Source organism: Ptychodera flava, chromosome 13 (assembly GCF_041260155.1).
Source record: "Ptychodera flava strain L36383 chromosome 13, AS_Pfla_20210202, whole genome shotgun sequence".
NCBI lineage: Eukaryota > Metazoa > Hemichordata > Enteropneusta > Ptychoderidae > Ptychodera > Ptychodera flava.
The window spans coordinates 18266873-18278580 of record NC_091940.1 but is presented as its reverse complement, the minus strand read 5'-3'; the positions used below and the strand labels follow the sequence as shown (position 1 = coordinate 18278580).

At 37.4% G+C, this 11708-nt stretch overlaps 1 protein-coding gene across 1 annotated transcript; it reads left to right on the top strand.

Moving 5' to 3' along the window:
• The first annotated feature begins 4373 nt into the window (after window positions 1–4373).
• Window positions 4374–11708, top strand: LOC139147681 (cystathionine gamma-lyase-like). The gene is made up of 9 exons (XM_070718836.1): window positions 4374–4595; window positions 5747–5828; window positions 6343–6548; window positions 6866–6994; window positions 7809–7944; window positions 8686–8838; window positions 9901–10075; window positions 10908–11046; window positions 11413–11708. Exons 1-9 carry the CDS (start codon window positions 4416–4418, stop codon window positions 11425–11427), a joined length of 1215 nt encoding a protein of 404 aa, XP_070574937.1. The 5' UTR covers window positions 4374–4415; the 3' UTR covers window positions 11428–11708.

Genomic DNA, 11708 nt, shown 5'->3' with positions numbered 1-11708 from the left:
CGTGGTTTAAAGACACATCTTTTTACTAAGTACTATTCATAGGTCCATTTATGTTTTTACAGGGACTACTCAATTCTATATTTTATTCTATTGGAATCGGTTTTAACTGGACACTATATTTTATCTCATTTTTTAATTTTTAATTCATCATTTCATTTTTTAAGTCAATTCCGAGTTGTTTTACTATTTGATAACTTTGTCTATTTTTTGTCCTTTATGGTATGTACAATGCACTGAGACGTATGTGTAGTGCGTTTGTTAAGAATTAAATAATAATAATAATAATAATAATAATAATAATTTTCTCAAGCAACTGGTTTTCGACCAGCTGTCTTGTTGCACCAGTTGCTGACTGATACATGTAATGTTTTGTGTGAGCTGTCTTTATAGATGAATTTCCATCAGTAATGTGGAAACCATGAACATTAGAATCGTTGGATGACATATAAGTGTTATCCATTGTTTTATTTAATTATCTACCAAATTATGCAATCTGAAAAACGTAAAAAAATAGGGAACCAAAATATTTTCAGATCCCTCCTTATACAGAGCAAAACCTTCACGTTCCCCCCGCCTACCAACGAGTTTTCAAATTCCCCGATGAACATGTCCAGCCCCCGTCTAGTACTTGTGAATATACATGTAGCGTAAGCAAATATGGACGACAAAAGTTGGGGTATTAGGCTGCGTTCACAAAAAAAACGGTGTATGTGTGTGTGTGTGTGAGGGGGGGGGGAATTCCGGGGATTCTAAAATTTTGGGGTAGTGGAGGGGGGACTTGAAAGTTTTGCACTGCCTATGGGGGGACCTGAAAACTTTTTGGTTCCCTTTTACCTTTACATTTTCCAATATCAGGTAATTCAGTGAAAAGTGAATAACGTTTTGATGCCATCCAATTGTTCTAATGTTAGTAATATTTAAACAAAATCTAGAATCATTTTGTCACATTTCATGACTTTTATCTCGAAAAAATCTAAACACATATGATTTTTCGAAAAATACCAAAATAAGTGGGTATGGTAACGGGGCAGAAGCTGCAACAGTTAATATTTTTTTCAACATTTCTATGCAATATATCAAATACAGTTTCTTGCTGTCTCTCTACATTATGCTGAAACACACAATATTCAGTTTGTCGACAAACCCTGTATGTATAAATATGTATTGGATGATAATTGAATTAGGGTCCAGATTGAAATTCATTTGTCAATGATACAAATGCACAGTACACATACACAGGCCGTGTTGGCAAGCTGAATATTGCATGGACAGTTCAACATGCTGTAGGGAGAAGAACAAGAACACGGTTGTATAAACTGAACGAAAATATTGTCAAAATAATCAAAGTTAATACAGCTACTACCTTGCATGCTACTGCAGTGTCACTGTCACTGCATATCGGCAGTAAAAGTGATAGCTCTGACACTGATGTAGTTGAAGAAGGGTTTGGGTCAAGTGACGCTCGTGACAGTGAAATGTACATGAGATCAGAGCAGAGAGCAAAAGATTATATGGAAAAACAGGAAACTTGAAAATTATCAGGGATTTTTGAATTCTGGCATGTGAGAATAATCACATATTAAGAAAAAGATGGGGTCACCATGCTTGATTTTCTAAATTTTCACATTCACTTCGTAAAATAATGCAAAAGGAAAACTTTAACCTGTAAAGACACTAATTTAAATGAAAAAATATGTGTGACTGAATTGAATTATTTATTTTCTACCAAATTTGTATTATTACACCCGAAATTTAAGAGATTAAAACGTTTATTTTAAGGAATATTTCAATCTTCCAGTATTGTCAATTTTGAGCAGCATCTAAGTCATATACGTCTTGTACTTTTGAAAAGAAATATTTTTCGGTTGGTCACTGTGCTCAGTTTTTCACAATTTGACAAAATGTAGCTAGGAATTCATAATTTGCATAGTCTCTCATGATCGCCATCTTTAGCAGGTGCCATTGACCTGGCCAGAGTTCAGTGGCACTAACTCACTACATTATTACATTCTCATACGCTATGATCAGTAGGCCTATTTGCACGTACGTTAAAAAAACTGTAGCCACAATGATATTACTGTTTCAAAAATCATGGCAAAGCAATATCGATCGCGATGGGTTCTTTTGTAAATATGTAAACGTATCACAAAAATACCACAGAAAAATATTGCGATTGAAATCTACACACTGTCACGCATTTGGTGTGTGGGTGATTAAAGTAACATCCGGGGCTACAATTTTAATAACCAAGTTAAACAAGAATAGGAAACTCTGCACGGTTATCGTTACACTCAGAATGATTATTTACAAATGCAATGCAAGGCCGTCGGACCACAGAGTACAGGCAGTATTCGTCTAGAAGTTATGAATATGATCAATAAATGTCATTTATTAAACTTTGATTTTCATTAAACTTTTATTAAACTTTTATTTTGATTGTACAAGCCCATACCTGTGTCGCGTGTGTTCCTTTTACTTTACCCTCGCTATCTCAGTATAGTAGTTCAAAGAAAACAGTTTTCAAAGAAAACAGTTCATATTCTCTTATTTACCATCCCTAATCCCCTATACCGATCACAAGCGCAGGGCTGGGGGCACTTATCGCCTTGACCAAATAATTCGTCAGTAGCTCAAAAATCTTTACCCATGAGCTGCCAACGAGTGATTTGGTTAGGGTGATCGGTAGAACAAAATTAATGAAGGTGATTAGGGAGGACTATTAACAGATTAGACTGTACTGTTTTCTTTGAAATACAATACACAGATAGCTAGGGTAAAGTAATAGGCACTCACCCGACACATGCAGGTAAGGCTTGTATAATGAAAAGAAAAAGTTTAATAAATGACATTTATTGATCATATTCATAACTTCTAGACGAACAATGCCTGCCGTACCTTGTGGTCGGACTGAAGTGCATACCACAGAAAACCACCACAAGCACGATTTTTCGGGCTATCTTTTGAACTTAACAAAGCCTAGTTTGCAGCTAAAGTCGATAAGAAAACTTTTGAAAACAAGATGTGTCGGTCTTACCTTCCAAAGACTGTTTAAGTTTGTCTCGACGCTAAAACTTTCATTCAAATGTAATAAGGTATCGCTCGATCTCTTTCAACGATTATCGATAGATCTATGAAATGTATATGTGGAAGCATTTTAGAGGGGCGACAAAACAAAGATATCAACCGTCAGTGCAGAAAATATACGGTGAACTGATATACCGTGACACCTCAACAAATGTTTCATCAGAATATTTGATCAACAAATGTATGTCGGTATAGTGCGCTTATCATTTTGCTTTCAACCAAATGAAGTCAGTAATGAACAGTCGACCTCTTCATTTGACCTCTACGTAAGAGTGGTCATATATCACAGTGATACCATTGGTGCATTGTGTGTTATCAGTATAAAAAGGCATATGTTACATTTCTGACAGAGTTATATATACTGATAAATTAAGGAAAGCGTTATAAGGGACTAGAAAAAAATTACAGAGGAAGGGCGGTGTTTTGTCGCAGAACACCCTAAAACGTGTAAAGCGCTTCAACGTACTTTGTTTTTGCAACTGAAGAGAATGGTTCTTTATTTGTTGATGGAATTTTTTGCGTTGCCGAGAAAACTCAATGAAAACAGGGGCGAAAAGCCGAGCAAAATCAATTTAGCCCAAACGTAACCATTCATTTATTGACGATGGTATGGCTCTCCCATGACATTGAAATTAAGACTATAAATTTATCGATTGGGACTCTTGCTCGCCTTTTCACTTAGTCAGATAGATAGAACCGACCAAGATTGTGGGACTAACAGCTTAAAACTGCTAGCAAGGTCAACAAAGACGATGTAATGTAAAGACGGTGACTTTGAAACAGAAGTACACCAATAACAACATTCGTAATTCATTAGAACCTATGCATAACTAGTGTAAGATGCACAAGAAATTCACTATATACCCGATCGAGAAAACTATTTTATGAATGACATTCATTGATTTGCATATGTCAAAGACAGACATGTACAGAGATTCAAATGAATGTTCGAGAGAATCTTTGCTGACAAATAAACATTTTTGGAAGCTACAGTTGGTTATGCTGTTGATGTGCGAGGGGCAAACCGTAGGCATTAATTCGACAAATACACCAAGCAGCTAATTGTGTGTCTTTCGTGGGAACAACAACTCGTACAAGGTCTAGAACTTACAATTCATTGCAAAGATATGGGGAGAGTCATTAATCCCGTGCACGGATGACGGTCGGGTCAACATCTTTTTAGTGCAACTTGAAAAAAATACCGGCCACCTACCAAATGTAATTTTTGTTCTATCCCTAAGCTGACCCGATTCGGAAAAATCGACTTTCAAACCACCTTGCTCTAACTAAGCCCTTTCCGCATTATTTCAGCACCATTATAAAAGGCCATTATGGCCGACAACAGTTCGGACATTGCAGCTGACCAGTCTTTCAGCATGGAGGGTTATGACATGGATACGCTGGTACAGCATGCAGGACAATCGGCAGACGTCTGGTGTACGGACTCGGCGTTGGTGCCTCCCATTATGACCTCAACAACCTTTAGATTGCCGGGAGTTGGAGAACTTGGGGTACGTTCTATAGTCGCTTGTCGTTATGTATTTGGCAAATGTCCTTTTGTAGCTCACAGCGCTATTCGCTGTGTACTCAAGCAAGGCGCGAGCCGCACGACAGAAGCCCAAGCCCCACGGCCAACCATTAACCAAGGCTACAATTATTGCAGTGTGTACCTAACCACAAGCAACTGTTGCACGAGTCATATTATATGTCAAGGTGTCCTTTATTATATATGTAGTATGCGCCTCGCTCAACATTGAAAATCTCAAACTTTTGCTCGAACCATTCCTTTACGAAATCAAGAATTTAGGAAATCAGGCATCAAAACTGTGTGATATTAGAGAAACAAATTGATTTCAGTTAACGGAAGCATGATTATCAAAATGTTCTGATTTCAGTTCATTTCGTTAGAATGATATGTCAGCTCTTGTTGACCTTTAGGCCTAATAGCTGTTGTTTTGAGATGTGGGTCACGTAAGGGCAACCTTTGCCTTTCATAACCACTGGTATATGCTGTACGCATGAATGTATATATCACAAGACACACTTGACTAGGTCTTAGGGATTACTTGTCACATTTGCCTCTGTACATTATTTTTTTAAACTTTGCTAATAAATTCTATATAAGTCGCATCAGATGCAGATATCACATGTCAGGTGAGAAGATGCACAGAAATGCGCAGGTGCAAAATTCAATCGAATTCCAGTCGTTAGCTGTCCCAATTAACGTCGTTTCATGGCAACTACTGAAGTAGGACTATCTCTTCAGCCACGGCATCTTTGGGTTATTTTTACCGTGACGGAAATATAAAGTGGCCCCTCTTGGAAAAATCAACAAAAGGCTGACATCCCGCGCCCACTCGATTCCAACTTCCGAAAACAGGGTGATTACTCCCTCCTCTCGAGTCAAACTGCACCTGAATGACACAACTCGTAGCTGATATGATCCATTTTATGCAAGTATGAGCCCGTGTCTTAATTCAGAAACACTCCGCCCATTTGGCATTTCAAAATTGAAACATGGTGACCTCCACCTTTGAAAGTCCAAAACAGGATGACCCCATGGATCCTCCGCCCCACCACGCAGGCTGAAGAAACTGACCAGTCCCTATACTAGGCTAACTTTGCAATAATTCCGTTTCTACATGTGGGGTGTTCTTTACAGGACTTTGTGTACGCTCGATTAGGAAATCCAACGAGAAATGCGTTTGAAAAATGCATTGCGTCTCTGGAAAGTGCTAAACATGGTGAGTAATTGTTTCTTATCGTCGAATTGGCAAAAACATCAATAAAAAGGACACTAGGAGTGGAAGGGAATTTGGACACGTTTTAACATTGTAATAATGTAATTTTCTCGCCCTTTGCAATCATTCTGTTATTCTACCGGCAACATGGCGAACGGTTACTTATTAAAAGTCTCATTCGCCCCTATAAAGCATAACATCGCGTCGTGGATATGAAATTAAACAGCAAAAACTACGTGCAAAGGAAAGCGACGTTGTTACTATATTTTGCGTAAAATTTTGTTTATTTTGCTGTATCCTCAGTCAGAATTTGTCAAGAAATCGCATTAAAAATTATCTTCAATTAAAGACTTTCTTGGCAGCTTACTGTGTCACGGCAAGTCGCGTGACAATGCACTTGTAATTTGTTATATTGTCTAGACGAATGAAGGTCAAGGTAAAACTGTCGCCTCGAATTACCATGTGTTTATGTGTGTGCATTCTATGAATATATTCTTTTTTCCGATCTTTTTTCCAGGTCTTGCCTTTTCATCCGGTGTGACCGCCCAGTTCTGTGTCGCTAGTTTAGTCAAGGCGGGAGAGCACATTATAAGTGGCAATGACCTGTATGGCGGTAGCACTGCACAGCTGAAACATATGTCAAATAAGTACAATATCGAAACTTCGTTTGTAGACTGCAGGAAATCTGAAAATTTCGCCGCTGCAATCAAACCAAACACAAAGGTATTCTTACTTTTGATCTTCCCAAGTTATTCTAAAAAGTGTTGGGACACACGGCGTTCAGCTGAAAAGTAAAAGGTCTGGGCGCGATTCGGCTGACAGGTGTACATGCATACAAATGATGGATGTACATATTTTGACAAAATGTCAAGAATGAGTTGTTATTTAGCATTTTTAACACTTGCTCGGAAAAGTATGTCTACAGAGCGAAGAAATAGAAACTGATTTGTAAAATACGATCTGTTTACGGCACTTGAAACTCTTTCTATATATGAGAACTCACTTTGAGATTCATGGCATAATCCTTTTTAATCCGTCAGATGATCTGGATTGAAACACCAACCAACCCTGGTCTTCGTCTCGCAGACATTGCAGCCATAGCAGAGATTGCACACAACAACGGTGCCTTCCTCTGTGTCGATAACACGTTCAGCTCCCCCTACTTTCAGGTATACGGTATATCAAAAATATTTTTCCTCACTATTTCACCTTTTGTACATAATTGTTTGCACACATTTCAACGAAAACAATACACTTGTTTTACTGTTGTTGTTTTTCCTCAATAGTTCCTAAATTATGACGTACGACAGATGTAAGAAGACCTTAAAAGCACCTCTATAGTTGTAACTTTTGATTAATTGTCCAGTATTGTATTTCCATTTGTGAAACAAGTTTCTGTTTTTTCACTCCCAAAATGCCGAGTGTACCACTCGTAAACACGGTATGTAAGCGTGTAATATTCAATATTGTTGACAAATGAATTCTGATGTATCCGCACCATACATGCAATCTGCGTATACGTATCTGAGTTGCTTTCTACTTTGACATACCTCGAAGAGTGGAATTCGAAGATGAAAGGGTACATATTTTCTATAAAAAATGAATATATTATGTAAAGCTCCGGAAGACGCAATCTGACCTTGCAATAAACCACATGGTTATAGTATATGTAGAGGAAAATGGAAAAATAGGATCGAAAGTCCAAGGAAGCATTTTCGACCAATGTCGAAAAATAATGTTCCATTTGGTCGAAACTTCAAGGCATCTTTCATATGAGAAGAATGAGGTAAAAGAGCAAACACGAATGTTCGCCGGGTCTTAATTTATGAAGAACGTTGCTCGATGACTAATTCTTATATACTCCAGCTCAATATAGTTTTGTTGAAAAGTGCACCTAGCAGCTCACCTATAGATTTAACAGTTACCATTGACATTTTGTAATAATTAGTACTTAATCGTGCCTTGTTTCTGGCCTCTTCCTAGAAACCACTGAAGCTTGGGGCCGATGCAGTGATGTCATCGGTAACAAAATACATCAACGGTCACTCCGATGTTCTACTCGGTACAGTCTGTACGAACAACGATGAAATCAATGAAGAACTGAGAAGTTTTCAGAAACGTAAGTCACTGCAAAGAGCATTTCTTTTTACAGTCACGTTTAAGTCAGGGATATCGACTAACAAAGTGTAATGAAAGTGATTGGCAATGGACATTTGTACATACATACATACATACATACATACATACATACATACATACATACATACATACATACATACATACATACATACATACATACATATATATATACATATATACATACATATATATATATATATATATATATATATATATATATATATATATATATATATATATATATATATATATATATATATATATATATTACATCCTCAGCAAACACTGAATATTGCTTCCAAAAATAATCTTGAAATTTACCATCTATCTACGAGCTATATTTCTCCTTGTTTTAAGGCTTTTGACACAATTGATAAATATCTCTTTTATATAAACTATATACAAAAGGATAAAGGAAACGTGTGCAATATAGAAAATATCTGCCAGAGGATAATGCAAATTTATATTATTTCATTGACACCACAAGTAAACTCTGTATCAACTATTGATCGATTGAGTAACCTGTAGAAGGATTGCTTGCGTGCGCAGGAGATCAACCGGTAGTTCACCTTTTTACAGATTTAACAAAGTCCAAAGTCATTGTGTCTCGTTTTTCTCTGAACAACTTAGGCCAGATGGCATTAAAGGACTCTATTATTGCATTTAAGCGTTAAAACTTTAAATTCAAACAAGTTTTTTGTTTTTAATATTCTATTTGTAGTCATTGGTGCTGTTCCATCACCGTTTGACTGTTACCTTGCCAACCGTGGTGTCAAGACTTTGCCGTTGAGAATGGAGAAACACCAAGAGAATGCCATTGCCGTTGCCAAGGCCCTGGCTGAAAATCCTCGAGTTGAGAAAGTTCTGTATCCAGGTAGATACCACTGATGTTTTGTGCAAAATCATAATCTCACCCAGTTTGAAATGTTCAGTTTCATTTATTTTTTCTATAACAGGTTCGGTTGTGGTGACATCACCAGTTTCGTTATGTATCAGACTTTTGATTGCATGATAGAGATTGTATTTTTTGCTGATTTGGGAGATCCCTTTGAAAAGAAATTGAACAAGCATGACACTGGCACTTCATGTCATATATTTTGTTTGCCTGTAACTAGCAATATCATATTAAAAGGTTTTATTTAGAGATTTTTTTCAATATTCACTTCATAACCAAAAACCACGGACAGTGCAGATGGCTCTGTTAGTCATACTCTATGACTTGGATAGATTATTCTCGTTTTTCTTTGAAGTCAAATCATGCACCTCTGGCTTTGTTGTTGTTGTTGTTGTTGTTGTTGTTGTTGTTGTTGTTGTTGGTTTTATGAGATGCGAAAATTCATTTTATATTTGCCTTTTTACACAAATAAAAGATTTAAACCTCAGCGTTAAAAAGGCGTGATTTTACTTGGCAGCTCAACCGTAGCAGCTGAATTCAGAGTATAGGAGCTTGTCTATGGTCAAATCAGACACTGCAATATAATATAGAATTGTCAGATAGACGTTTCCATAATGACAAGACTCGATATCGAGGTGGACATACTATATACCTGAGAAATCCATTTTCTCTGACTGATGCTAATAGACTCATAATTGAATGACAACTCGTACTTACACAATAATGTCCACGCCCTGAAGAAGAATCTTACAACCATGCGTTGTACATATCGTAAACCACCGCACTGGTCTCCTTACGGTGAGCGACAGCCAGCAGCTTTACCACACGATTGTGGCGAAGCATCGTGTTTCGAAAATATACAGCAACGATGCAGGTGAACAGTATGGATCAAACCATAGAAATTCTACCGTTCGCCCACTGAGGGCTGGTCGAGTCTCACACACTGAAAACCTTTGATGAAAGTTTCAACTGTACATATACTGGTCTTTTATTACGTCAAGACTCATCTAGAGGAAAGTCTTTTCCCCCTCCTCTATTCAGGTCTACCATCTCACCCTCAACATGATCTGGCCAAGAAACAGATGACAGGATTCAGTGGTATGATATCCATTTGGATCAAAGGTGGACTCGATGAAGTTAAGATTTTCTTCAAGAATCTGAAGATCTTTGCATTATCAGTTAGTCTCGGGGGAAATCAAAGCCTCGCTGAATCCCCGTAAGACGTCGGGTTTTATTGCTAAAATGTATTACATAGTAATGATATGTTGATGTATGTCACCTGAAAGAGACATTTCTTCGATAAACATACCTGTCAAAACTGTGTCTTTAGATCCGAGCAAAAAAATGATAACAGAAACGTTAGAAACAGGTTTACATTTGCATTAAATTCTGATGGCACAGTCCTGTATAGGAAAGAGATGTCAGAAATAGTCTCTGAGAAAGTACAGTTACATCAACAATTTGGAATGCAGAGATGTTAAAGCAAACAGTTTAAAACATCTTGATAAATAGAAATTGTATGAAATACAATACTGTCGACTGTCCGTTGTGCCTTTTTTTACTATTATTGATGTAGTCTCTCTCACGTCGTTGTGCTTGCGATTCTCCCACCGTAAGTGCGAGAGATTACACCAATAAGATACAGAAGTGTCGACAGCCTATATGAAAAGTGGTATGCGCCTCGGGGACAGATATCAGAACTCTCAAAGTTTAGTGTACAATACTCTTTCGGTTCACCACCTGTTGCGGCTCATTTTGAAGCTCATGGAGTAACAAAAGTATTAACAGACTTAATTTTGTAAAAATGAGGAAATTTAATTTTTTCCCATTGAGTCAATACAGTGATGGCGGCCATTTTGAATTCCAAGTGTCGGTAAACATTGAGTACTTATAATATACATTGTCTCTCTGGTACCGAAGTTTGCAAAGTCACCGCTGGTTAATGTTCTTGAATGCGAAAGTCTTGTCATAAGTACAATTTTAATTTCGAGAGGTGTAGTACTACCTTAAGGTCATCGTAAGATCACATCACTGTATTCTGTAATCAGAGCAACCTTGAACCATGGAGGTGTAACTGAAGAAGAGAGAGCAGAGGTCGGCATTACTGTTAATCTGATCAGACTCTCTATCGGACTTGAGAGCAGCTCCGACTTGATTGAAGATCTGGAAAATGCTTTAAAAGCCGCTGTAAGTCTACCAACTTTGTCCTGAAGTCTCGCATAGCGATTGTTGTCATCACAGTCACTCTAACTTTTTGTCTCACGTTTATCGATACAATGTCCAATATTTTATGGCACCAGATTTGAAATAGACCATATTTATGGCAAACGTTTCATACTTTAAGCATATTTTGCTTATAAAAAGGAATCACTATGGGTTGAATCTGAAAAAAAAGTTAGTGGAACACGAATGACGTCCTCTGTAGGACAAATACGATAACAATAGTGTTTATCATTTTTTCGTACACAATTATAACAATTGTACTTGTTCAAGTAGGTTTGGTTCAAAACACCACCTAAAGTAACGTATTGCATCGTTTCGGTCTCCAAATAGATCCCTGAAGTCTGAGGGTCTACTGCCCTCCAGTGTTGGAAGAGGTAAACTATCCTTCAAGACTGCCCAGCAACCTGCGCACTATATGCTCGCCTGCTGAAACAGCTGTACTTTTGCCTTTTGATATGGGAGTGAATGAAGCACTGCTGGACATGCTACTTCGAGAAATGTGGAGAATCTCTTTCAGATAGTCTAAAGTACTCTGTTTCAACACTGCTTCGGATGAACCCTTGTTTCATGGTTATTCTCAGTTAAACAAGTACAAGATAAATAAAAATAAAACGAATATTTTTTGT

Bases quoted from the DNA above. Each gene is read 5' to 3' on its own strand.
- LOC139147681 (XM_070718836.1), top strand. From the start codon at position 4,416: ATGGCCGACAACAGTTCGGACATTGCAGCTGACCAGTCTTTCAGCATG. The intron at 4,596-5,746 runs GTACGTTCTATA...TGTTCTTTACAG, and splicing joins CGGGAGTTGGAGAACTTGGG to GACTTTGTGTACGCTCGATT. The intron at 5,829-6,342 runs GTGAGTAATTGT...TCTTTTTTCCAG, and splicing joins TCTGGAAAGTGCTAAACATG to GTCTTGCCTTTTCATCCGGT.